Genomic DNA, 24,858 nt, shown 5'->3' with positions numbered 1-24,858 from the left:
GTTCCTCTCATAATTATCAGATGACTACCTATGACAGTTGAAGATAACAAGCTTCCTCTTTCAAGTTTATGAGGAGAGAGAATCAAGTTTTCAGTAGCTGTCTCTTACAAGCAAAGCCTTTCTTCCCTAAATCCCCCAACAAGCCTCTTTTTACATCTCACTGATCCAAAATAGGTAAGGATTTCTCACTCCTAGCAAGATGAATAAAACCATATGATTGGCTTTGACTGGTCATTTGGAGTAGAATAGATGGGGCTTTCCACTCCAATGACAAGTGAAAAGCTGTAGAAGGAAAAAATAAAGAAAAGTAACGGCACCTTGGAACTCAAATAGAAAAAAAAAAAAATGTTAAAAGAAGGAAGGGTCAACAGTATCACATGGTGCCAAAAAAATCAAGCAAGGTATGACTAAAGACTTTTTGACTTTAGCAACAAAAAGGTTATTGGTTGTCTTGGCAAAAGTAATTTACTTAATCAATGGGGCTGAATCCATACTAACTAACGTTAAGAAATAGAGACAGAAACTTAGAAAACTCAAAAAGTAGTTTCCTTTTAAAAAGAGAATTATGGTAGACTCTGGAAGAGGATATGAGGAAGACAGAAGTGATATTTAAGATGGCAAACACCTGATTATATTTAAAGACTGCTGAGTAATGATTGGTGAAGAGGAAGTTGAAAGATCTCAGAAAAGTAGGAAAATTTACTTCTTTGTGAAGAAAGAGGAGAGACTGAAGAAATACCTATCAGAGCCAAGGGATCCTTAAATAATCTGACCAAAGAAAAGAGCCATATCACTTACTTGGTTGCAAACAGCTTCAATAATTTTCCCATTAAAGGAAAAGTTTTATTCATTTATTACTCTAAATGGAATGAATAGGTATTTACATTATCCATACATATATCCATTTTACATGAAATCTATTTTCAAAGTCCATGATATTATGTTTAATCATATCACCAGTACAACTCATGATGATCATTTGCTTGTTTCTCTCCTTGCGTTAAGAATCCTGTGCAATTATTTATTGATTAAACATTTGTGAGCTAGTCCCTCTTATTAATAGCTAAATAATTGTTTAATCTATCCAAAAACTTTATTAATCATTTTGTAAAATAATGTAATATGTCTTTAAACTTTCTGTATCTTTCGTGTGTAAACTCATTTATATCTTCTTCCTACTATCATAAGCATTTTCTGACTACCCGATATTGTATAGCACTTTTGCCTAAAATCTGAAATTTCAGAACCTAAAATGGGTATGTTTGCTATTACCTCACAGAGTAAAGAGAATAATGAGTCCTTTAAATGTTCAATTTTAGTTTTTTATTATATATTAATTGAGGATATCAAGTTAAGATTCTAGTGGGAATCAACCTAAAGAAATGAAAATGATAATAGGATTATTAGCCTGGGCTTCGAGATTGACTGAAATAGGTGTGAAAATGGTACTGTTATTATTTGAGGTTATAGTTTATTCTACAATTAATGTTTTTTAAAGTCAGTGTTAGTTTTACAGTTGTCCTGAAATGAGTAGGCTGGATAGGATGAAAGTGTGAAAGTGTTATTAGCTCAGTCGTGTCCAACTCTTTACAACCCCATAGACTATAGCCCCCCAGACTCCTCTGTCCAGGGAATTCTCCAGGCAAGAATATTGGAGTGGGTAGCCATTTTCTTCTCTGGGGAATCTTTCCAACCTGGGGAATTGAACCCAGGTCTCTTGCATTGCCGTCAGATTCTTTACTGTCTGAGCCACCAGGGAAGCCTGAATAGGAGGAGAATGAAGAATCAGAAATTAAACTACAAGTGGAATCGGAATCAAAGGATATTAATTGGTAAAGTCTTAGCCAGTACCCCATTTGAGTCTGTTTTTCAAAGTCTCTGTAGAAGAATTTTTCAATCTTATCTCTATGTCAAGAGATACTACTGTGATGCTTCTACTGTGATAATCCTACTATGTAGCATTAATACTTTGATAACTACTGTGATCAGAAACTACTGTGATACTGCAGAGATTCAGTGGGGAATCCATTTTAGAAAGGCTTTGATTGAACCTTTGACTCCCGGTTGTAGCTATGTAGCTTTTGAACTAATTTTGGTGACACCTATGGCTATGCAGAGCTTCCCCAGTGGCTAGTGGTAAAGAATCCACCTGCAGTCCAGGGGCCATAGGAGACACAGGTTTGATCCCTGGGTCAGAAAGATCCCCTGGAGGAGGGCATGACAACCCACTCCAGTATTCCTGCCTGGAGAATCCCATGGACAGAGGAGCCTGGAGTGCTTACAGTCCACAGGGTCACAAAGAGTTGGACATGACTTAAGCAACTCAGCACACAGGCATGGCTATGCCTAGCAGTACTCCAAGCATTATAGGAGAACAAACTGTACCCACCAAGTTGTGGATCCAGAGATTTAGATATATAAAATAAACAAACTGTGTTCATCTATCAGAAAGAATTTTGCTCCTGCATCTACCATCTTGTTCTATATATCTGAGAGTGGATAATATATAGCAAAGTGTTGAGGGTGTTAAATCTTAGCCTGTTTTTTAGTGGTATAATCATAGGAGGTAGTTTAAATTCTCTCTTGCTATGTCAGTCTCCAAAATCTTAAATTCTAATATCCATTATTTCAAAAAGTCTGTGAATCACTACTAGAAGATGTCACAGTGAGGTAAATCCACCCCCACTCCTCGAATTCTAGGCAGTACTACTTGAGCACTCTGAGAATTAGTTGAAAACTTTGGTGGAGACCGAAAACAACAGTGCTCTCAGAAGGAATATTTGTATTTTAGTTATCATATCACGTCATTGTTTTTACTGCTTCAGTCTATTGGATTATATTGCAGTCACCTTGGGAAGAACTATGAGGTACCATGTCAGGCATTGTGCTAAATACTTGAATGTATTTGTTCATCTTATCCTCACAGCGATCATATGAGGTAAGCACTGTTATTTTTGTCTACTTTAATGAAAGAAGAAACTGAGTTTAGACTTTCTCAGTTAGAGACTTGGAGTTTAGGTTAAGTTACTTGCCAAGATCACACATGCATGCTCAGTCCTGTCCAACTCTTTGTGACCCGATGGACTATCGCTCTACAGGCTCCTCTGTCCATGAGATTTTCCCATCAAGAACACTGGAGTGGGTTGCCATTTCCTACTCTAGGGGGTCTTCCTCACCCAGGGATTGAACTCAGGTCTCCTGCATTGCAGAAGCATTCTTTAAAACAAATGAAACTGAAATTATTTCCCTTCTTTAAAGAATAAACCAAGAAACTTTAAAATTTCAGTTATATTAAATCTGAAAGTTTTTAATATGTAAAGACTAGACATTCAAATCTCTTGCAACGTTAGTGACTCTGCCCTCTTTCAAGTGTCTTTTATTCTAAGTGCATAATGACTTGGTAATTAGAGTAATAAAGGTGGGTTTCAAGGTCAATATCAGGATGAACATAATTGAAGAAAAAGGTATAAAAATGCAGCTAATTAAGTATTGGCTCATAGATGAGTTCTGTTGAGCTTGCCCATGGTTTTTCCACATCTACAATGCCTGCTCAACCATTCAGAGCTTCAAGATTTCCAGATGTTCATCATCTCTGAGGCATGCCCAGAAACTCACTAGAAGAAACTAAAAGAAATTTGAAAGAAATTATGTGGGGTTTAGGCTTCCCTTGTGGCTCAGCTCGTAAAGAATCAGCCTGCAGTGTGGGAGACCTCGGTTCGATCCCTGGGTTGGGAAGATCCCCTGGAGAAGGTAAAGGCTATCCACTCCAGTATTCTGGCCTGGAGAATTCCATGGACTGTATAGTCCATGGGGTCGCAAAGACTGGGACATGACTGAGCCCCTTTCACTTTCACTTATGTGAGGTTTGGTAATTTCTGTGTTCTTTTAATCCTTTCTTTCACAGACCCCCAAATCAGAATTTTTGCTTTTCAGGCTGTATAAAGTATTAATATTAAAATTTGTTTAATTCATTAATATTCACTCCTTATTATAATCTTGCCATTTGTCACAATTCTTAGTATAATGCATTTTACTTAGTATAATGTATGTTTCTTTTTATACTTATTTAGAAAATGTCTAAAATATATTTTGAAAATCTTAAATTGTTTTGCTGTTGAATACCATGTAACCACACCATTGTCTGTGTTTAAAACAACCAAATCAAATTACTACTAGGATTGATTTTTCACTTGGTAATGAAAATCTGTCTGTTGTAGAATTTTTCACAGGGTAAGAATAGATTTATGTCATTTTTTAAATTAGATGTTTAAAAGAAACTCAACTTCGCCCATACATTTAGTAATTTAAATAAAATCATTTTATTGCTGTGCTATAAAAATTCTTGGGGCTTCCCTGGTAGATCAGATGATAAAGCATCTGTCTCCTGGTTCAGTCCCTGGGTTGGGAAGATACCCTGAATAAGGAAATGGCAACCCACTCCAGTATCCTTGCTTGGAAAATTGTCCTCATGGACAGAGGAGCCTGGCAGGCTATCATCCATGGGGTTGCAGAGTCAGACACGACTGAGTGAAAAACACACACACCTAAAAAGTCTTATCTAAAATATATAATCTTTAAAGTTGTAGTCATTGAAAAGTAATTTTCTCCAAAACTTTTGCCTTTAAAAACAAGTATTGCTATCAGTAGTCTATATAAATATAGAACTGAAATAAATACAACTACAGTTCTTGGCTTCTACAGTTTAACTGAGAGTGGGCAGAGTTGCTGCTGGAATCCTTTATATCAAAGGCGGGGGACAGGAAGTGGGGTAGGGATGGAGGGTGGATGTAGCTCACTTACACAGAAATAGAGAAAGTCTGGAGTAGATAAGAAAGAGAAGTGGAAATTTAAATATTGGAAAACATAGAGATGGCAGTAAGTAGAATAAATTTTGAGGCTATAACAGAGCAAGACAGATGTGGATGAAGCAGATAGGAAAATCAACTGAGTAAACCTTACATATGAGAGATAAGAGACAGGGAAATAGAAATGCTTCCTATTTCCATCACAAACATAAGAGTCAAGAATATCTGTTTTAGTTTAAAGTAAAATTGAAATTTAAAAAATTCTGAAACTTTAGTGAATGTCAATGCTATAGCTAAACTCTCCTTTTGTACAGAAAGAAATATGTCGAGTAGTATAAGTTTTGCCTGAGGATATGTATTTTTTCCCTCCTAAAGCAATATACATTTTTAACTGTGAAGAATACCCAGGGGTAATGTCTTGACTTCATCAGTCCATAAGCAAATGAAAACAATATTCTCTATTACTGTGAGTAGTGCCAAGCACAATTCTGGCTTCCTCTTTTCTGATTCTTTCCCAAGCCTCATTTTTCTTCTCTGATAGCAAATTTTGCACTGGTTGGAATACATTTTTCTTCTGGTAGACTCGGTCATCTGGTAGACTCGGTCATCACAGAAACTCAGCAACAAGTTGGAATTCTTCTATAGAGTCATTTTGAGCCCCAAACATTTTTATAAACAGTTGGAAAGGAGATCTTTTTGAGTCAGTTGGTGGGTTGAGATTCTCCTTGCTTCTTTCAACCATCCTCTTCGCGTCACTCCTGCTCAAGTTGGTTTCACTTCTACTAAGGCTTCTGGACTTCTAAAAAAAATAGCAGTTGAATACATTTGCTGTTGGTAAGCTCTGCCACCAAAATGAGAGTCAGTGAAAGGGCAGATTGATGAAGTCATACAATTATAGATGTCTTTAATTATTAAAAGCAAATAAACAAAAAATTTTAGACCTATCTGTTGCCCCCAGAGTGACATTTCTTACACAGATATATTCAGAATTTTTCTCTTGACCAAAAGCCACTTTTTCCAGGAACTTAAGTTTAAAAAGGAACATGGAACCTTGGGAAGATACCAAGTGTGTCCAAATGAAAAAGAACCTCTATTCCTAACAGAACTTTGAATATGGCTCTGTAGATCTATGATAACACAACTCTACTTTTCTTGGAGTTTGGTTTTTCAGAAATAATCTAGAACTGAATATCTGTATGAATAGTATGTATTCACACCTTAATTTCACACATCAGTTAAAAAAGGAGTTTTAAGCAACAGTTCCAAACACATCAGTTGCCTAAAGGGCTGTCATAATTATCACAGATTAGGAAGGGTTAAGAATAGAAGTAAGTAGGTGAAAATTATATTTTATGAGACTTTTGTGGTTAAGGATCAACTATTGATGATATTTATAGGCATCCATCAAACACCAGATGACTCAATGGAAATGTAGAAAAGGCAGATTTGATCCCTGGGTCAGAATGATCCCCTGAAGGAGAAAAATGACAACCCACTCCAGTATTCTTCCCAGGAAAATACCATGGAGACAGAAGCCTGGCGGGCCATAGTCCATGGGGTCACAAAGAGTTGGACATGCCTGAATGACCGAGCATACATCAAACACCTATTGAGAGCTCATTGAAATTCTTGAGGCTTATATTTAGTGACTATATATTAAGAAATATCCACTAATTTCCCCTCCCTAACAAATATATGCTTCTGTCTCTATTAGGCTAGCCTCAGCATGGTCTTCATGGAATAAATATATTATTGTTCTAGAATAGGATAAAAATGCACTGTTTAAAATTCTACAAATTAAAATATGTCAAATAATCGAAAGAATGATTATAGGAATTATAAACTAAGGGTTCAAATTTAGCCTTGAGAATTTTAAACTGCACCTCTTTCAGGCTACCAGGATCAGAACTATTATTCAGATGAACTGAATGTACCCTTTTAAAACAAGGTCATTAATTGATTATCATGTTAACTGTTCCGGTGAGTCTATGCAGCCATGCCTTTTGCTATACTAGAGGAATAAGAATGAATGTATCCAGTTAGATTCAAATCTCCCTATAATTGGTAATTATTTACATGCGAGAGAAGGCTGAAAATATATAAAGACTTCCTTGCTAAATGAGAATTAACTGCCAAAGCAAGAGTACATGGCTGATAGGAAGTAAAAATTTTCATGAAAATGGGGTCCTTCAGAGGCACTTTCATACACTTAGTAGCTGAATCAGGAAGAAAAGCTTGAAGAAATCAATGAAATAATTTCCTCTATTTAATGATCCATTTCAAATACTTCTTTTGTTAATCTGAACAGCCAGGATGATATATTTTAATCAGTTTACTTTAGTATTATTTCCATCATAGGTATATTTAAAACCTATTCTATTTCTACTATGCAATTAAATTTGTTCTCAAAAATAATGCAGGTAGGAAGTTGTAGAAATGTCAATGGAAAATTTCTTCTCTAACTTACAGGAACAGTGACAGATGAATAAAGTGTTGTTAGTTCCACAGTTGCTTTTGTATTAGACTTTCTTACTTAATACTGTATTAATTCTTTAACTTATAAAGCACATTACTTTATCTCCTAATGCAAGTGCAAAAAATATAGCTGTAAATAGTAAGGGACATCACTGTCATAAAATCTGGAGATTGCTCTCATCCAGACTGATTCTAAATTATTTCCTTAATTAAAGTGAAAGCCCAAAGAGTATCTATCAAATAGTTCTTAAATGAGAGGTAAAAAAATTTCTCACAGATTAAAGCAATAGAAACAGTAGCAGATTATAGCTACCTATTTCATCAATTCTTAACATTTGTTCCTTAAACAAATAGTTGACTTCTGTATATGGAGATAACAATAATATTTATACTGTCTTCAATTCAGAAGAAATTTAAGACCAAAAAGAAAATGTGAAATTGATCCATTGTAATGAAAATGTCTGTAATTGAATAGGTAGTTTGAAGACCTAAACAACATGATAACTGGCAGATGATTAAGGATTGCTGCCAAATAGAGACTATCAAAATGATAAGATTCCATTTCGTGTCATTTGATTTTTATCTAATTACTTCACTACCTATCAGTTCAGTTCAGTCGCTCAGTCGTGTCCACCTCTTTGCAACCCCATGGACCACAGCATGCCAGGCCTCCCTGTCCATCACCAACTCCCAGAGTTTACTCAAACTTACGTCCATTGAGTCGGTGACACTATTCAACCATCTTATCCTCTGTCATCCCATTCTCCTCTTGCCTTCAATCTTTTCCAGCATCAGGGTCTTTTCAAATGAGTCAGCTCTACACATCAAGTAGCCAAAGTATTGGAGTTTCAGCTTCAACGTCAGTCCTTCCAATGAACACCCAAGACTGATCTCCTTTAGGATGGACTGGTTGGATCTCCTTGCAGTCCAAGGGACTCTCAAGAGTCTTCTCCAACACCACAGTTCAAAAGCATCAATTCTTCAGCACTCAGCTTTCTTTATGGCCCAACTCTCACATCCATACATGACTACTGGAAAAACCATAATCTTGACTAAATGGACCTTCATTGTCAAAGTAATGTCTCTGTTTTTCAATATGCTGTCTAGGTTGGTCATAACTTTTCTTCCAAGAAGTAAGCGTCTTTTAATTTCATGGCTGCAGTCACCATCTGCAGTGATTTTGGAGCCCAGAAAAATAGTTAGCCACTGTTTCCACCATTGCCCCATCTATTTCCCATGAAGTGACAGGACCAGATCCCATGATCTTAGTTTTCTGAATGTTGAGCTTTAATCCAACTTTTTCTCTCTCCTGTTTCACTTTCATCAAGAGGCTCTTTAGTTCTTCTTCATTTTCTGCCGTAAGGGTGGTGTCATCTGCATATCTGAGGTTATTGATATTTCTGCCAGCAGTCTTGATTCCAACTTGTGCTTCATCCAGCCCAGTGTTTCTCATGATGTACTCTGCATATAAGTTAAATAAGCAGGGTGACAATATACAGCCTTGACATACTCCTTTTCCTATTTGGAACCAGTGTTGGTCCATGTTCAGTTCTAACTGTTGCTTCCTGTCCTACATACAGGTTTCTCAGGAGGCAGGTCAGGTGATCTGGTATTCCCATCTCTTTCAGAATTTTCCACAGTTTATTGTGATCCACATAGTCAAAGGCTTTGGCATAGTCAATAAAGCAGAAGTAGATGTTTTCCTGGAACTCTCTTGCTTTTTCGATGATCCAGCAGATGTTGGCAATTTGATCTCTGGTTCCTCTGCCTTTTTCTAAAACCAACTTGAACATCTGTAAGTCATGGTTCACATATTATTGAAGCCTGGCTTGGAGAATTTTGAGCATTACTTTACTAGCATGTAAGATGAGCGCAGTTGTGTGGTAGTTTGAGGATTCTTTGGGATTGCCTTTCTTAGGGATTGGAATGAAAACTGACCTTTTCTAGTCCTGTGGCCACTGCTGAGTTTTCGAAATTTGCTGGCATATTGAGTGCAGCACTTTCACAGCATCATCTTTTAGGATTTGAAATAGCTCAGCTGGAATTCCATCACCTCCACTAGCTTTGTTCATAGTGATGTTTCCTAAGGACCACTTGACTTTGCATTCCAGGATGTCTGGCTCTAGGTGAGTGATCGCACCATCATCATTATCTGGGTCGTGAAGATCTTTTTTGTACAGTTCTTTTGTGTATTCTTGCCACCTCTTCTTAATATCTTCAGCTTCTGTTAGGTCCATTCTATTAGGTTCACCACCTATATGTTCCTAGAAATCTCAAGGGTGAAATAAATGATTATCAAACTTTTGCTGTTATTGCTAACATCTTCCTGTTTATTTATTTATTTCAGGCATGTAAAAGTCAACATCATCATAGAACAAATTGTAGGTGGAAAGTGTTGACTTATCTCTAATTTCATCACTTTTACTATTATGGATCCCCCTTTTTTTTCATTGCAGTTAATAATTTCCAATTACACAGCTGTGTTTTGTAAGTTGACCTTTAATCATAGAAGAATATGCTTATAAAGTTTCAATAAGCCACAAATGACTGCCTGCCCGCATCAGTCAGCTGCCATCCTAAGGCTTATGAACTGAAAGGAAAGGCCCTATTGCCTCACCTTTTTATCTGTCATTTGAAATACTGGAGTATATCACCAGTATTCGACTCTAAAAATTTAAGATCAGCAAATTTTAGTCCTCCACATAATACTGCATTGTGTCAGCAGAATGCACTGTTACTATGTCCTGAGAGCAAAAGAAACAACCTCCTGCCGCCTCTCTTTCAACCTTCAGGGCTTCCTTCCATGACTTTGTACAAGTTTGTCCTCTAACACCCAAATGGGAGAACATAGATTTTTAACATCAGAATTAGCCCTGGCTGTACACAAATAAAATAAGATGATAGTTTGGTTATCCTAATCATGAAGTAGTATCTACAGTATATATTAGGCATGGTACTAAGGTGCTTGACATAAATACACTCATCTTCACAATAACCTTATTCTGCTTCCTTTGGTATGATCACATGATTTTTCTTCTGTAGCCATTAATATGATGCATTGGTTGATTTTCAAATATTGAGCAAGCTTTTTATTATTCAAATAAACCCCACTTAATAATGATGTTTAATTCTTTCTATGTATTGCTGAATTCTATTTTGCCACTGTTTTGCTATGGATTTTTTGCATCTGTATTCTAAAGGATATTGGTCTATAGTTTTCTTTTTCTTTCTTCCTTTCTTTTTTCTTTCTGCTTTTTGTTTGTTTGTACTGTCCTTTTGTGGTTTTGTTCATAAAATGGGAAGCTTTTCCTCCTCTTCTATTATCTGGAAAATAATGTATAGAATTACTGTTAACCTAAATATTTGATAGGATAAATAAGATTCATCACATAACATTATCCAGTATAATGATCTGGGCCTAGAGATATTTTTCCTGGGAATTTTAACATTACTGATGCTAACCTTGATTGTTTCAGGGCTATTCAAATTATCTAATCCATATTGTGTGAGTTATGGTAGTTAGTGTTTTTTAAGAAAGTGGGATGACCCTGAGGGATGGGATGGGGAGGGAGGTGGAAGGGAGGTTCAGAATGGGGAACACATGTACACCTATGGCTGATGCATGTGAACATATGGCAAAAACCACCACAATATTGTAAAGTAATTAGCTTCCAATTAAAATTTTTTTAAAAAGTGGTAGCCCATTTCATATTAGTTGTCAAATTTTTTGTAGTTATTTGTAGTTTTACCATATTATTCTCATGATATCTGCAGAGTCTGTAGTGATATCCCCTTCATTCCTGATTTTGGTAATTTGTCTTTTTTTGCTTTTTCAGTCTTGCTAGATGTATGTCAATTTTATTGATCTTTTAAAAAACAACTATTTATTTTATTTTGTAATTAATTTTAAGTTCCATTAATTTCTACACTTTTAATATTTCCTCCTGCTTGCTTTGATTAATTTGACTCCTATTTTTCTAAGCAACTGAGGTAGTATCTCAATTATTGACTTAAGGTGTTTTCTTTTTTAGTATATGCACTTTAGCTTTGTTTCACGAATTTTCATTTACATTCAGTTCAATATTTTATTTCCCCTGAGACTTCTTCTTTGATCCATGAGTTATTTAGAACTACATTTTTAACTCCCAAATGTTTAAATATTTTCTTTTTATCTTTCTATCATTCATTCTTAGTTTGATTTATTGTGATTAAAGAACACATTTTGTGTAATTTCACCTCTTTTAAATTTGTTGCAATTTGTTTTCCAAATCAGGATATAGTCTATCTCAGTGAATATACTGTAGGAACTTGAAAAGAATGTGTATAGTGCTCCTATCAGGTAGAATGTTCTATAAGTGATGATTAGATCTGGTTGGTTGATGTATTGTTGAATATCTCTTTTTCGTCATAATGTTCAGTCTAGTTTTTCTATAAGTTGTTGAGAGAAGCATGTTGAAATCTCCAACCGTAACAATCAGTTCAGATTGTCACTCAGTCGAGTCCAGCTCTTTGTGACCCCATGGACCACAGCACACCAGGCCTCCCTGTCCATCACCAACTCGTGGAGTTTACCCAAACTCATGTCCATCAAGTTGGTGATGCCATCCCACCATCTCATCCTCTGTTATCCCCTTCTCCTCCTGCCCTCAGTCTTTCCCAGCATCAGGGTCTTTTCAAATGAGTCAGCTCTTCGCATCAGGTGGCCAAAGTATTGGAGTTTCAGCTTCAACATCAGCCCTCCCAGTGATTACTCAGGACTGATCTCCTTCAGGATGGACTGGTTGGATCTCCTTGCAGTCCAAGGAACTCTCAAGAGTCTTCTCCAACACAGCAGTTCAAAAGCATCAATTCTTCAGCGCTCAGCTTTCTTTATAGTCCAACTCTCACATCCATACATGACTACTGGAAAAACCATAGCCTTGACTAAACAGACCCTTGTTAAGCAAAGTAATGTCTCTGTTTTTCAATATGCTGTCTAGGTTGATCATAACTTTTCTTCCAAGAAGTAAGCATCTTTTAATTTCATGGCTGTGGTCACCATCTGCAGTGATTTTGGAGCCCAAAAAAATGAAGTTTGCCACTGTTTGCACTGTTTCTCCATCTATTTGCCATGAAGTGATGGGACCGGATGCCATGATCTTAGTTTTCTGAATGTTGAGCTTTAAGCCAACTTTTTCACTCTCTTCTTTCACTTTCAAAAGGCCCTTTAGTTCTTCTTCACTTTCTGCCTTAAGTGTGGTGTCATGTGCATATCTGAGGTTATTGATATTTCTCCCAGCAATAATGAATGTCTATTTTCTTAGTTCATCAGTTTTATTTTAAACCTTTGCACCTCTGTTTTCTTGTTGTGTATACATTTAGGATTGCTATGTTTTCATGGTCAATTGACTCTTCTTTTGTCACATAAAATTCCTCTCTATTCCTAGTGTATTTTCTTTGTTCTGAAATATGCCTTATCTGGTATTAATGCAGCCACATCTCATTTCCATTAATTCATATTTGCATGACATTTACTTTCAACCCTTTTAATATCTACCTGCCTATGTCATTATATTTGAAGTTATTTGTTATAGTCTGCATATAATTGAGCAATGTTTTTTAATCTACCCTTCCAAGATCTGTCTTTTAATTTGCATATTTAATATATCTGCATTTAATTTGACACATTAAGGTTTAAGTTTTAAGTTTTGTTTTCTTTTTGTTCTCTTTTAGTGCTTCTCTTTTTCCTGCTTCTGAATTATTTGAATATCTTTTAGAATTTAATTTTTATTTATCTACAGTGCTTTTAGTATATCTTTTTTTGTAGTTTTTTTAGTGATTGTTCTTGGTGTTGCATTATGTAAACATAACTTACAAGAGTCCATTAGCATCATCACTTAGCAGCTCAAGTGAAGTAGGTAAGAAATCTTGCCTTCTTTCATGTCCCTTCACTGTCCTCTTCTTACGATTGTCTTCAATATTTCCTCTACATACATTTAGAATTGCCTCAGATAGTACCATAATTTTAGTTCATCATCAAACACAATTTTGAAAATTCAAGAAGAGAAAGAAAGCTCATTTTATTTACCCATATATCTGCTTGTCGTGTTCTTTTTCCTTTCCTAATGTTCCAGGTTTCTTCTTTTATTTTTTTGTTCTCTACATTCTGATGTTAAGCCCATACACGGAGCTTTTCAGTTATTATATTTTCTAACTGTAAAGTTTCCTTGTGTTTCTTCTTTACATCTTCTGTTTCTTTACTAAGACATTATATTCCTTTGGTGGGTTTCTATTCTTTTATTTGTTTCAAGCCTGTATGTAATTGATCACTGAAGCATTTTTTTATTGTTGTCTTAAAAATCTTTGTCAACTAGTTCTAATTTCTGTCATCTCAGTGTTAGCATCTATAGTGTTTTTTTTTTTTTTTTTTTTTTTATTGTTTGAGATCTTCCTTGTTCTTGGTATGGTTAAAACCTAGACATTTTCATACTATGTTACAAAACTCTGAATTATATTTAAATCATCTGTTGCAACTGGTCTTCTCTGACACCACTCCAGTTGCCTCATTTTGGCCAAGTTGGGGTACAAGTCCAATTTTTTCATTTATAATCAAGTGACACTTGAGGCAAAGTCTCCTCAGTTTTGTTAGGGGATTGAAGTTTCAGCTCCCAGAAGGTCTCCACTGATACCCAAGTAGGAGGAGCCTCATTGTACTTAAGTGATGGAGAAAAGCCTGGCTGTCTACTAAGACTTCTCTAACCACCCTAATGTGAAGGTAGAGGAGTGCCTCATTACCGCAGGGTTGGGTTGTGAGTCCATGCTCCTTGTGAGGTCTCCACTGACACCATTGGGTGCAAGTGGCTTACTACTGGCCAATGGGGATGCATTCACTGACACCTCACTTAGGCTTCTCTGACACCACCCCAGCAGAAGTGTTGTGCCTTATTAAATCCTTATAAGGGTAGACGTCTCCTCTCCACACTTGGTCTTTGCTGGCATTGTCATGGTGGGACCACAGTCCTTTCCATGGTATTTGGCTATAGTAGAGCAATTGTTATCTAAAAGCTTTCTGTCTTGCTAGGATGCCCTTTTTTCCTTGTCCTTTGGCTAGAGAGAATAGGCTTTTGTTGGGGCTTTCCTCATCTATACTGGTTGGCATTCTGGGGATGTCCACTTTTTCAACTTCTAGTCTGGGATATATGACACAAAAATAAAACCTGAGAAATTTACCACCATGTTGTTACTTGGTCCTTAGTCTCTTCAGTCTACATTCCAGAGTTTTCCTATATGTGTTTATTTATAATTGTCAGTGTTTTTCATTGTTCTTAATGGAGAGAATAGGGGAAAGTATGTCTACTCCATCTACTTGAAGCAGAAATACTACTGTCCTGATTTCTAACACTTAACCCTACATGTTAAAAAAAAAAAAAAGGTACTGCAGAGTATATGGTGTAGATAGTGACTGATAGAACTGCTTTGTTGTTGTTTTACAAAATTATTGAAACCGACTCATTTAAATGAGTACTGCTGTTTCCTTGAAATCGGTTACTTTATTCCTTGTAGATGTTTCTGTGTTGTTGACATTGCACCCAAATATTTTTATAACTCTTTTGAACTTAATTTTAGAAAATGAATTGTATCCATTTGAGTATTCTCAATGGCATAAATTGTCATCCTTTGAGGCTATGTTTAATTTTTGGAAGCGATTACAAGTGGTCCAAGAGCCAAGATGAGTAGTAAAACAGATAGCCAAATTGAGTGATACACTTGTCAGTCTTTTCTAAGAAAATAGTGTGAACCACAACTTGCAGTGAAAAAAATCATCTATTTTATATCATACAAACCCCCCAAACCCTTCAAATTTCCACAGAATAATGAGCTGTGGGATAAATTGCATATGAACACTGCCATTTGGTATCAAGTCACTTTTTTTTTTCCTGTGGCTTTGACATAAATATTTCCTTGGGATGTTTGGAGTTTTTCTCTGTAAACCTTGACACTATGTTTTTGGGTCAACTTGAAAACATCATATTCCATACTGTTCTCCTGAAATACATGTTATTCTGTTCAACCTCCCCTTGAAAGTTCAAAACAAATGTCAAATCTTCTCTATTTCTTTTTATCATTCAAAATGTGCAACTCAACCTTTATAGAAAACTTCATGTCCAAATTCTCCTTCAGTATGAGTCAATGTTCTCATAGCTAACCCTCTACTTGAACAAATTCAGTCTCTTGACATTTTCTACATTTTCGTCAGTCCTTTATACTTCTTCATGAGCATCCTTATTACTTTTCTCAAGCCTCTGTGCCAGTCAAAAAAACTTCCTCTTTATAGTCCCTCCACACCATAATTGTTCCATTAGATGTCTTGCGTCATTTATGTTTGGTTAACTTCACATAAAATTTAGTGTTAATTCTTTGCTTTCTATAGCTGTCTTCACCCATTCCCATTTATTGCACCCTGTAGCCCCAATAGAGGGTGAAAGAACTGCTGCTGATGTGAACAAAATCATTTTACAGAATGTTCCTTCCATGCCCACTTTATGTTTTGCCAAGCCATCTGAGAACATGAGCATTATTATTTTACAATCATGAAAAGATTGCTAAATACACAGAGCATCCTCCTATTTGCTTAAGTATAAAGTTCTAAGTCATATACATAGGATCTAAAATTAGATAATAGACCTAATTCAAAAAGTAGTAATGGCTCTTTAGCAAATTAAAGGACTGCTAAAGAAATTTGATATACCCTTCCTCAACAACCTGATACTTTTGTTCCTTTTTGTGGTTCCTTTTCATTTCATAGTTTAACTATTGGAGGAAAAGGTTGTTCCACTATAATAATGCATTTAAGAACATGAACTCTGATTGTCAGAGAGCCTTGGTTCAAATCCTGGTCCAGCCAGTTTCCCGGTTGTGCAAATTACTTGGGACAGTTACTTAACCTCTCCAAGCCATAGTTTCCTCCTCAGTAAAATTAAATAATAACAGTTAATAATAATTAATCCCTTAATACTTATTGTAAGGGTTAAAGGAGATAATATGTACAAAGTAAGTTTTAGCACATTGTCTGGCACCTAGTGTTTGGATGATAGCCATTGTTTATTAAATATAAGTTACAGTGCCAGCTATGAAAGATGTTAAGTATGATATGGTGCTTGCCCTTAAAGGTTTCACATCAAAGCATAATTAAAGCTCAAACTTTCCAATCAGAAGGAAAAAAATAAAAATAATTTTGAAGGCTATAATATAATATGTTTTAAAACTATAGCATAGTTTTTTACCCTTGAATAGACCATTATCAGAATATTCTAATCAATGAAATTTTGGCTAAGCAATCATTGATTATCTCTTGTGAATTATGCTGTTGGGAATTGAGTTATGTTCTGGACCCCTCTAAATTTTGGAGGGTATAAAAATTCTTTGCTTGTCTGTCACTTTCAATTAAACAGCCAGTCTTCCTCTTTTACACTGGCTCAAGCACTAACTGAATACCCATGAATACTACATCAATGGAGACAAGAAGCGAATATAAAGTCAATTGTCAGTCAAAAGTCCAGCCAGTCAGTCTTAGTCAGCCTATACCCCCAGCTCCTCTAAGTCCAGGAAACCAGTTTCCCCAAGTAACTCAGCAGGCCAGTGAGTCCATTCAGAGCACAGTAGCTCAAAATGTGATACTGGGCTTAGCATGGCTTTCCTCTCCTACCTAACAAGAGAACATGAAATTCCATGGAGGTGCGAGAGAATGGAATTTGCAAAAAGGAAATACTTGGCCAAAAGTGTGTTCAGTCTTCTAGAATGGCTGAGAAAGTTGTGACATCTTTCATTTAGATTTCTGAGAAGGAAATAGATATATTAGAGAAATACGCATTTGCCTATTATGAGTTTATCTTGATTGTGCTTATGATGTCATAGTTTTTGTGATCCCTGGTTACATTAGACAGTATTGGTATGATATTTGTTTTGATATCGTGCTGTGTTTGATATTGTGCCTGAAACTTCTTTTTGCATCTTTTCTTCCAATTTCTCGTGGCTGAAATATCTTTACTGTTTTTGAATGTAAAAAAAAAAAAAATTGTACATGGTAAAACAATCAGTTGGATATCTAAAATATAATCAAATGATTTTTTACTTTGCCTTACATATTGCCAAATAGTAATTTTTAATATTTTCTTAGCTGAAATACCTGTTGTTTGAAATCAAATAACATGCCTTCCCTCTCCAAATGATTTTCCGGTGATCACTGTCATCTCCTTATATCCCTTATGTTGCTCCTCTTTAAGAACTTTAAAGTAATGAAGTCATCTTTTCCTTGAATACTTGTTAAATAAACTTTCCTTGGTCCTCCAATCTGACTTTTTCATAGTAATCAAAAATCTTGATTAGTCAGGAAAATTCACAAACTTTCATAACTAATGAATTCTTAGGTGAAATTTACTTTTAAATTCCAAATTGCCTACCCTTAAAACATCAGTAAGAAAGACAATGAATTCAGAAAGTAATCCCTCAGATCCTTCCATAATGATGGTGTACTACCAAGCACAGCATTAAAATATAGTTTCAAAAGTATTAAGGATGAGCATTCATTTCCCAAGTTAGACCTCCACGTTAAACCATACTTAATTTTAGAAGTCATGTTCTAGGGGACTTCCCTGATGGTCCAGTGGTTAGGACTCTGCCCTTCCATTGCAGGGGAGCATGGGTTCAATCCCTGGTTTGGGAACTAAGGTCCCCACAGGATGCCTGGTACAGCCAAATCAATCAATCAATAAATAAAAGGCATGTTATTTATTTTATTTAATAAAAGTCATGTTCTATCAACTCACAAACAGAACTGCCTCCTTGGAAGAAAAGATGTCAGGTAGAATGACTCAAGAAACCCATGCTAGAATGAAGGTGAGAAAATGGAGTGAAAAAAGAACTAGATTAGATATTGTTTCATGTAAAGATTGGAGACCAAACTTTCCCATGCCCTTTCTCCTCTAGCAACTACCCTTATTAAAGTTGCTCAGTCGTGTCCAACTCTTTGCGATCTCAAGGCCTATACAGTCCATGGAATTCTCCAGGCCAGAATAATGGAGTGGGTAGCCATTCCTATCTCCAGGGGATCTTCCCAACCCAGGGATCGAACCAGGACTCCCACATTTTTCAGGCAGATTCTTTACCAGCTAAGCCACCAGGGAAACCCAAGAGTAATGGAGTGGGTAACCTATCCCTTCTCCAGTGGATCTTTCTGACCCAGGAATCAAACCGGGGTCTCCTGAATTGCAGGTGGATTCTTTACCAGCTGAGCTACCGGGGAAGCAACCACACATGGATTGATAAATGATCGCTGTTGCTTTAAATGGGGTACTGATGAATCTCTGAAAGCTCATGTCAAGATCTGCATGCAGAGCTCATATTAAAGACCTTTGCATAACTGGGCTTCCCTTGTGGTTCAGCTGGTAAAGAATCCACCTGCAATGCGGGAGACCTTGGTTCAGTCCCTGGGTTGGGAAGATCCCCTGGAGAAGGGAACAGCTACCCACTCTGGTATTCTGGCCTGGAGAATTCCATGGACTGGTCCACGGGGTCACAAAAAATCAACAGGACTGAGCGACTTTCACTTCACTTGCATAACTAGTGCCTCTACAGGCTAGACACAAGAATTTCACATGATTAATTTTAATGGAATTTAAAGATTCCCAGAAAAGTATTCTTGGTTTAATAATAGAGAAAACGAATAAATATCAATTATACTCATGAAAACAAGCTTCCTATACATACGTGTGGCATAAAGAAAAATATGGAATTCAATTCTTTTGCTTCAGAATTAGGAATTAGTTTCTATCATTTCCCCCAGTGTTTCACGTTACATTTCTTTCTCTGCCATTATTCAAAATGAAATGCCAGATGGTTCACCTCTTTATTTTTTAGGTTGTGACTTTTTCTTCTTGAAATTTTTCAGACTGAACTTTGTTCCCTTAAAATGGGGGTTAATATCACCTTTGATAAGCCATCAGATGACTATGAATGTATTTAATGTGACCTTGCTCTGATATTAACATTTTCACAGACCACAGTAGGCAGACCCTTACTGTTTTTTCATTATCCTTTCCAGCCATGGCTGAAAGCCCAAATGATGCCACTTTACTTACTCTGTGCTTCCCCACCCCCCTGCTTTAATCACATCCTTTCAACACCACAAATCTTCTGACAGATTATCTTCTCCACAGGCAGGCAGCCACATCCAGACCTTGATGGGCTCCCAAAGCCTTCAGCATCGTAGTCGGGAGCAGCAGCCATATGAGGGAAACATAAACAAAGTGACCATCCAGCAATTTCAGTCACCATTGCCCATTCAGATCCCCTCTTCACAGGCCACTCGGGGACCTCAGCCTGGACGGTGCTTAATTCAAACTAAAGGGCAAAGGAGTATGGATGGATATCCAGAGCAGGTGAGAGGAGTTCTTATAATTGATGAATTTTTAGGAAATGTGTGGATAAGTCCCAGCAGTCTGTGGTTTGCCTTCCCTCATTAATGTAGCCTGAGACACGTTAATGCATCACCATATTGAACGGATTGAAGCCCTCTTTGTAGTGATTTTACTGTCATTTTCAGTGGTTAAGATCTACAACATATAGAAATTGACGGTTGGTTAAAATGCCTATTTCACATAGAGAAAAACTGATGAATTGAAATAGTTTTTCTGGTTTATCCTGCATCTTCTTGTACCTACTCTCAACTCTGATTTAACTTTTCAGCACAGCTTTTGAATGTTACAAAGTGCTTCAATGAATTAGGTGTATTCACCAAGGCCTTTGGCGAAATTAACAGTGTATAAAGGAAACTGTATATTCCCTTCTATTTGTGGGAACTTTTTTTTTTTAAGTTTTATCTTCTAATTGTTGAATAACACAGAGATAAATCTTTGCTATGATCAAAATGATAAAGCAGTTAGGAGGGAAACATTCCTGAAATGCTCCAAAAGCTATTGATAAATACCATGTAGTTAAAAAAAAAAAATTGCTGCTCTTCTTATCTACCTAAAATTAGGATTTGGTTTTCCATTGTAAAATCTTATTTTTTTCCTTAAGGCTAGAACATTGAATAGGCTCTCATCTTTTGAGTCATATTAAGCTTAGAAAGTAAGACATCAAGATCTTAATACCCTCAGAAAATTAATTTCCCTTATTTCATTCTGTAGATAATAAGGCAAAGCTCCTACTGACTTCACTAACCCCTTAATATGGTTTGTAAAGGTTTCACTTTATTATTGCTTACTCAAAGCTTCACAAATCACCCTTCTCGTTTTCTAAACATATCAAATAAGATTATCTTCGTTCTCCAGCTTTTTCCTTTATGCTATTAAGAATCATTTATTATTTGGATCCCAGCTGCTCTAGAAATCTCCTGTGTTTTCTAATACCCTTCTTGAACCTGAGATTATATATTAGTCATTCTCAGAATCATAGGTTTTTTATGATAATTTTCTTCCTATCTTGCCTTGATCTAGGCCAAGTGTTAGATTTAAGGTAAAATAAAGCAGACAGATGTCTTTAATAAGGTAATGAGTTGAGGTTTTTAATTCTCCAGAGATTTTTAAAAGTTAATAAAGTTTTAAATTACACTTTACCACAGGCATCTTAGGTTAAAAATTGTTCATATCCTCTTCATTACAAATATTGTAACTTCAGTCTAATTCTCTGATTTAATTATTTCTGTTGTTAGCAGTCATAATTAATAAAATAAGTTATTACAAAAGTTCTTTCTCCCAGAATCAGTACATTGAAATCCACTGATATCATTGCCCTCTGTATCACCTACTTTTAGTGATAGGGTTAGTATTGTTATTTGTTGTTTAGTTGCTAAGTCCTGTCTGACTCTTGCAACCCCATGGACCACCAGGTTCCTCTGTCTGTGGGATTTTTCAGGCAAGAATACTGGAGTGGATTGCCATATCCTTCTCCAAGGGTTAGTATTAGCATGCAGTTATTTTGAACACTCTAAATTTAAAGGCCTTTTAGCCTTATTACTCCAAAAATACATAAATTGTATAGCTTGACTTAATGAGAGGATTACTAAGTTTTAATTCAAATACTTATTAAATTTAAAACATCATAGAGAATGCACTTATAGTCATTGCAAGTCTTTTGCAGCTCTAAAAACATGAGGTGTCTTTCAAACTGAGAGGTGAAAACTTAAACAGTCAATGTTTACATTAAGGGAAGTACTTAAGTGTAATTACTTTTTAAATTCCCAGTTTTTTTTTTCTGCCTTGGTTTCAGGCTGAAATGATTTGGAATGCTGAGATAAAAACTTTGGAGTGAACATGAGGAAGTCTAAGGAGACTTTAAACAAATAGTACTAGTCCCCAAACGATGCTCTCCCTTCCCCTGAATTGCAAATCCAGAGACAGTTTCTCAGAACATTTTTTATGATGCAGACTAATAATTATCCACTACCAGTGGCAGGCTGACACATAGTCATCCTGGCTCATTACAATGTGCATCTCTTCCCAACTCAACCTTCGATGACATCACACTGATAAATTGAAATTGTGAGGATAATTACACTAGGGAAATCAGCAAACACTACAGACCAGGGCCCTCACCTTCCCCCAGCCAGCTCTTAAACATTTTCCAGCACATCACCAACTACTACACTGTTTTCTTTCATATCTGTCTTTTTCTAACCTCTCCACTTCTTTGTTTAGCTCTACAACAGGGGTCCCCAATCTTTTTGGCACTAGGGATTGGTTTCACGGAAGACAATTTTTCCACAGACCTGGGTGGGGGTTGGTTTTGGGATGATTTGAGCACAGTAGCGTTCACACTCCTGTGAGAATCTAATGCCAAAGCTGATCTGACAGGAGACGGAGCTCAGGTGGAAATGTGAGCAATGGGGAGTGGTTGAAAATATAGATGCAGCTTCACTCGTTCACCTGCCACTCACCTCCCTCTGGGCAACCCAGTTCCCAACAGGCCACGGACCAGTAGCAGTCCATGGCCCAGGGGCTGGGGACCCCTGCTCTATAGCATTCAATGAATGATAGAATACTAGGAATAGGTCTCAGAATTTGGAGTTTGAGTTTAATGTTACCTTTTATTAAAGTGTGTGACTCTGGCCAAGTCTTTAAATTTTTCATGAGGTTCTGTTTTTCTCCTTATAAAATGAGAACATTACCACCCACCAACAACATTCAAAAGGTTTTTGGGACAGTCAAGTGATACAGTTTTACACATACACATGCAAAATAAGTTTGGCACTAAAGAAATTGGAAACAAAAGAAATAGAAATACAAGATTTTAAGAATTAAAATACTGGATGTTGTTTAATGATTATCAGTACCAACGTCCCTATACAGATAGAAAACACAAAAAGAGGCTGAGGAGGTTATATAATTCACTCTCATAATAAAAATACTTTATGTATTTTTTACATTCCTAAGTCTTTTTTCTTTTGAAAACTCAGACCTCTCCAATATATGTGTGTATGTGTTAAAAGCAAGATGTTTTCCGTATTTAGCAAGAAAAAATGGAGGAGGATATTTAAAACATTTAAGATCTATATAGTTTCACATGAAAATTATAGAGCAATGATTGAGGTGCAAAGACCCAGGAAGTAACTGACAATTTCTAACATGGGTTTTAGACATATAAATCAAAATACTGTATCTTCGTAAGACATGTCTAGTGGTGCATTAAAAAGACCATTAAGAGTAAAACAGTTTTCTTAGATGATTACAGCAACAGTGTAAAATTTGATCAAGTACTGTATAGAAAAAACCTAAGTCATTCATAATTTTTAAGTGCAAGGAGACATCATAAACATAGTACCAATAGAAATGCTAGGTATAGCATAATAAAGCACAGTAATTTCTATTAAAGTTTGGAGATTTTTACTGTTACAAAATAATCACTTGGGACATGCCTGGTGGAGCAGTGGATAATGCTTAATTATAATTCTTCATTAAGATTATAATTCTTAATAATCATCCACCTGCTGATGCAGGGGACGTGGGTTCAATCCCTGGTCTGGGAAGATGCCTCATGCTGCAGAGCAACTAAGCCTGTGAGCCCCAACTCCTGAAGCCCACATATCTAGAGCCGGTGCTGCACAAGAGAAGCCACTGCGATGAAGAGTGACCCTGCTAGCCACAACTAGAGAAAGCCCACACAAAACAACATAGACCCAGCACAGCCATAAATAAATGAATAAGCAAAAACTTTTTTAAAAAAGTAATTACCTATTGGAATGCTATAGGTATAAACGACAGGACCAATTACAATGAATCTGTATTTTTTTTTAATTCAGGGAAGAGATGTCTGAATGAAAATAGGAAAAGAAGGGACAACAGCTGCCATACATAAGGGCCTGCTATGCTATTTATGTTACATATAGTCTATCTGTGCTGTACACACCAGGTGCCTGGCACACAGGCCTGGCTTCAGGATGTGAGATCTGTACAGCTGCACAAAGCCCTGCACGTGGATGGGCCCTGCCCTTGGTTTAATGCTCTGCTGTCACCAACTTGTAATTCTTAATAATCATTAAGCAAGGAGCCTCACGTTTTCATTTTGCATCAGGCCACACTAATTATATAGCTTGTCCTGCTTACACAGACTCTTGCACTTAGTCCTCACAATAATCTTACTTCCTTTTTATAAATGAAGAAACCAAGGCACTAAGAAAATAATTTGTGAGAGGTATAATTGGTCAAGCTGAAATTTTTACCCAGGGCTATTTAACCCAAAACCCAAGTTCTGTGTGCCAGTTTTACTGTTAAATTAACCATATGAATCAGACACTTGCTGCAGCCTCAGTGTCCCCTTCTGTCAAATAATGTTAATTGAACCTGTTTCAACTACAGTTCAGAGTTATAGAACTGCTTTATATAGATGGAATAGATACTAACTAGAACTCACATGAACATGTCCAATGCTTTGAAAAGCAAAAATATTCAACAAATGGAAAGTTTTATTATCAACAAAAATTTACCTCTGTATCCCTTAGTGTGGCCTAAAGAACTAATGATTAATATGTTAATCATAAATAGAATTAATAATTCTACTATGATTAGATAATAATAACTCTAATATGTTAATCATTAATAGAATTAATAATTCTACTATGATTAAAATGAGTTCTGTATACCCCTGAAAATACATAATAAATTCTACCACCAATGACATTGAATGGATTTAAATGAATGTCATTTTGTAGCTAGCCAGCACACTTAACTTTTTTTTAACCATAAAGAAGCACTTAGTAAACTTTGATATTCCTCCTGAATGATGAAACTATCTCAACTTTCAAACTACCCATCACAAGAAGACAAGGCAAAATATCTAAGAATTCTAATTTAATACACTTATTTTTACATATTCATTTTTCATAGAAATTAAGTAGAAAGTCTGTTTTTATCTCTATAATTAACATAAAATATATGAAAGTGACTTTTAAAGCATAAAGTACTATCCAGATTCAAGGTATTAGTTTCTATAAACTAGAAATCTGATGTATAATAATGGATATCTTTTTTAACAAATTACCTTCAACAAACTCATGTGCATGTCACTTGAAATTCATTATCAGGGAACTCTACTTAGAAAAGGG

The 24,858-nt window shown here is 36.1% G+C and overlaps 1 protein-coding gene across 2 annotated transcripts in view; it reads left to right on the top strand.

Annotated features, from left to right (window-relative positions):
• LRRC7 (leucine rich repeat containing 7) overlaps positions 1 to 24,858 on the top strand; it is a 575,718-nt gene that overhangs the window by 501,134 nt on the left and 49,726 nt on the right. For both annotated transcript variants that reach the window (XM_043877735.1, XM_043877734.1), the window contains one exon: positions 19,475 to 19,696. In XM_043877735.1, the coding sequence (XP_043733670.1) occupies positions 19,475 to 19,696 (222 nt within the window). The remainder of the gene's footprint in view (positions 1 to 19,474; positions 19,697 to 24,858) is intronic.

This window comes from Cervus elaphus, chromosome 20, assembly GCF_910594005.1.
Source record: "Cervus elaphus chromosome 20, mCerEla1.1, whole genome shotgun sequence".
Lineage (NCBI taxonomy): Eukaryota > Metazoa > Chordata > Mammalia > Artiodactyla > Cervidae > Cervus > Cervus elaphus.
Note: the sequence above shows the minus strand (reverse complement) of the source record. Positions and strands in the feature narration are given on the sequence as shown.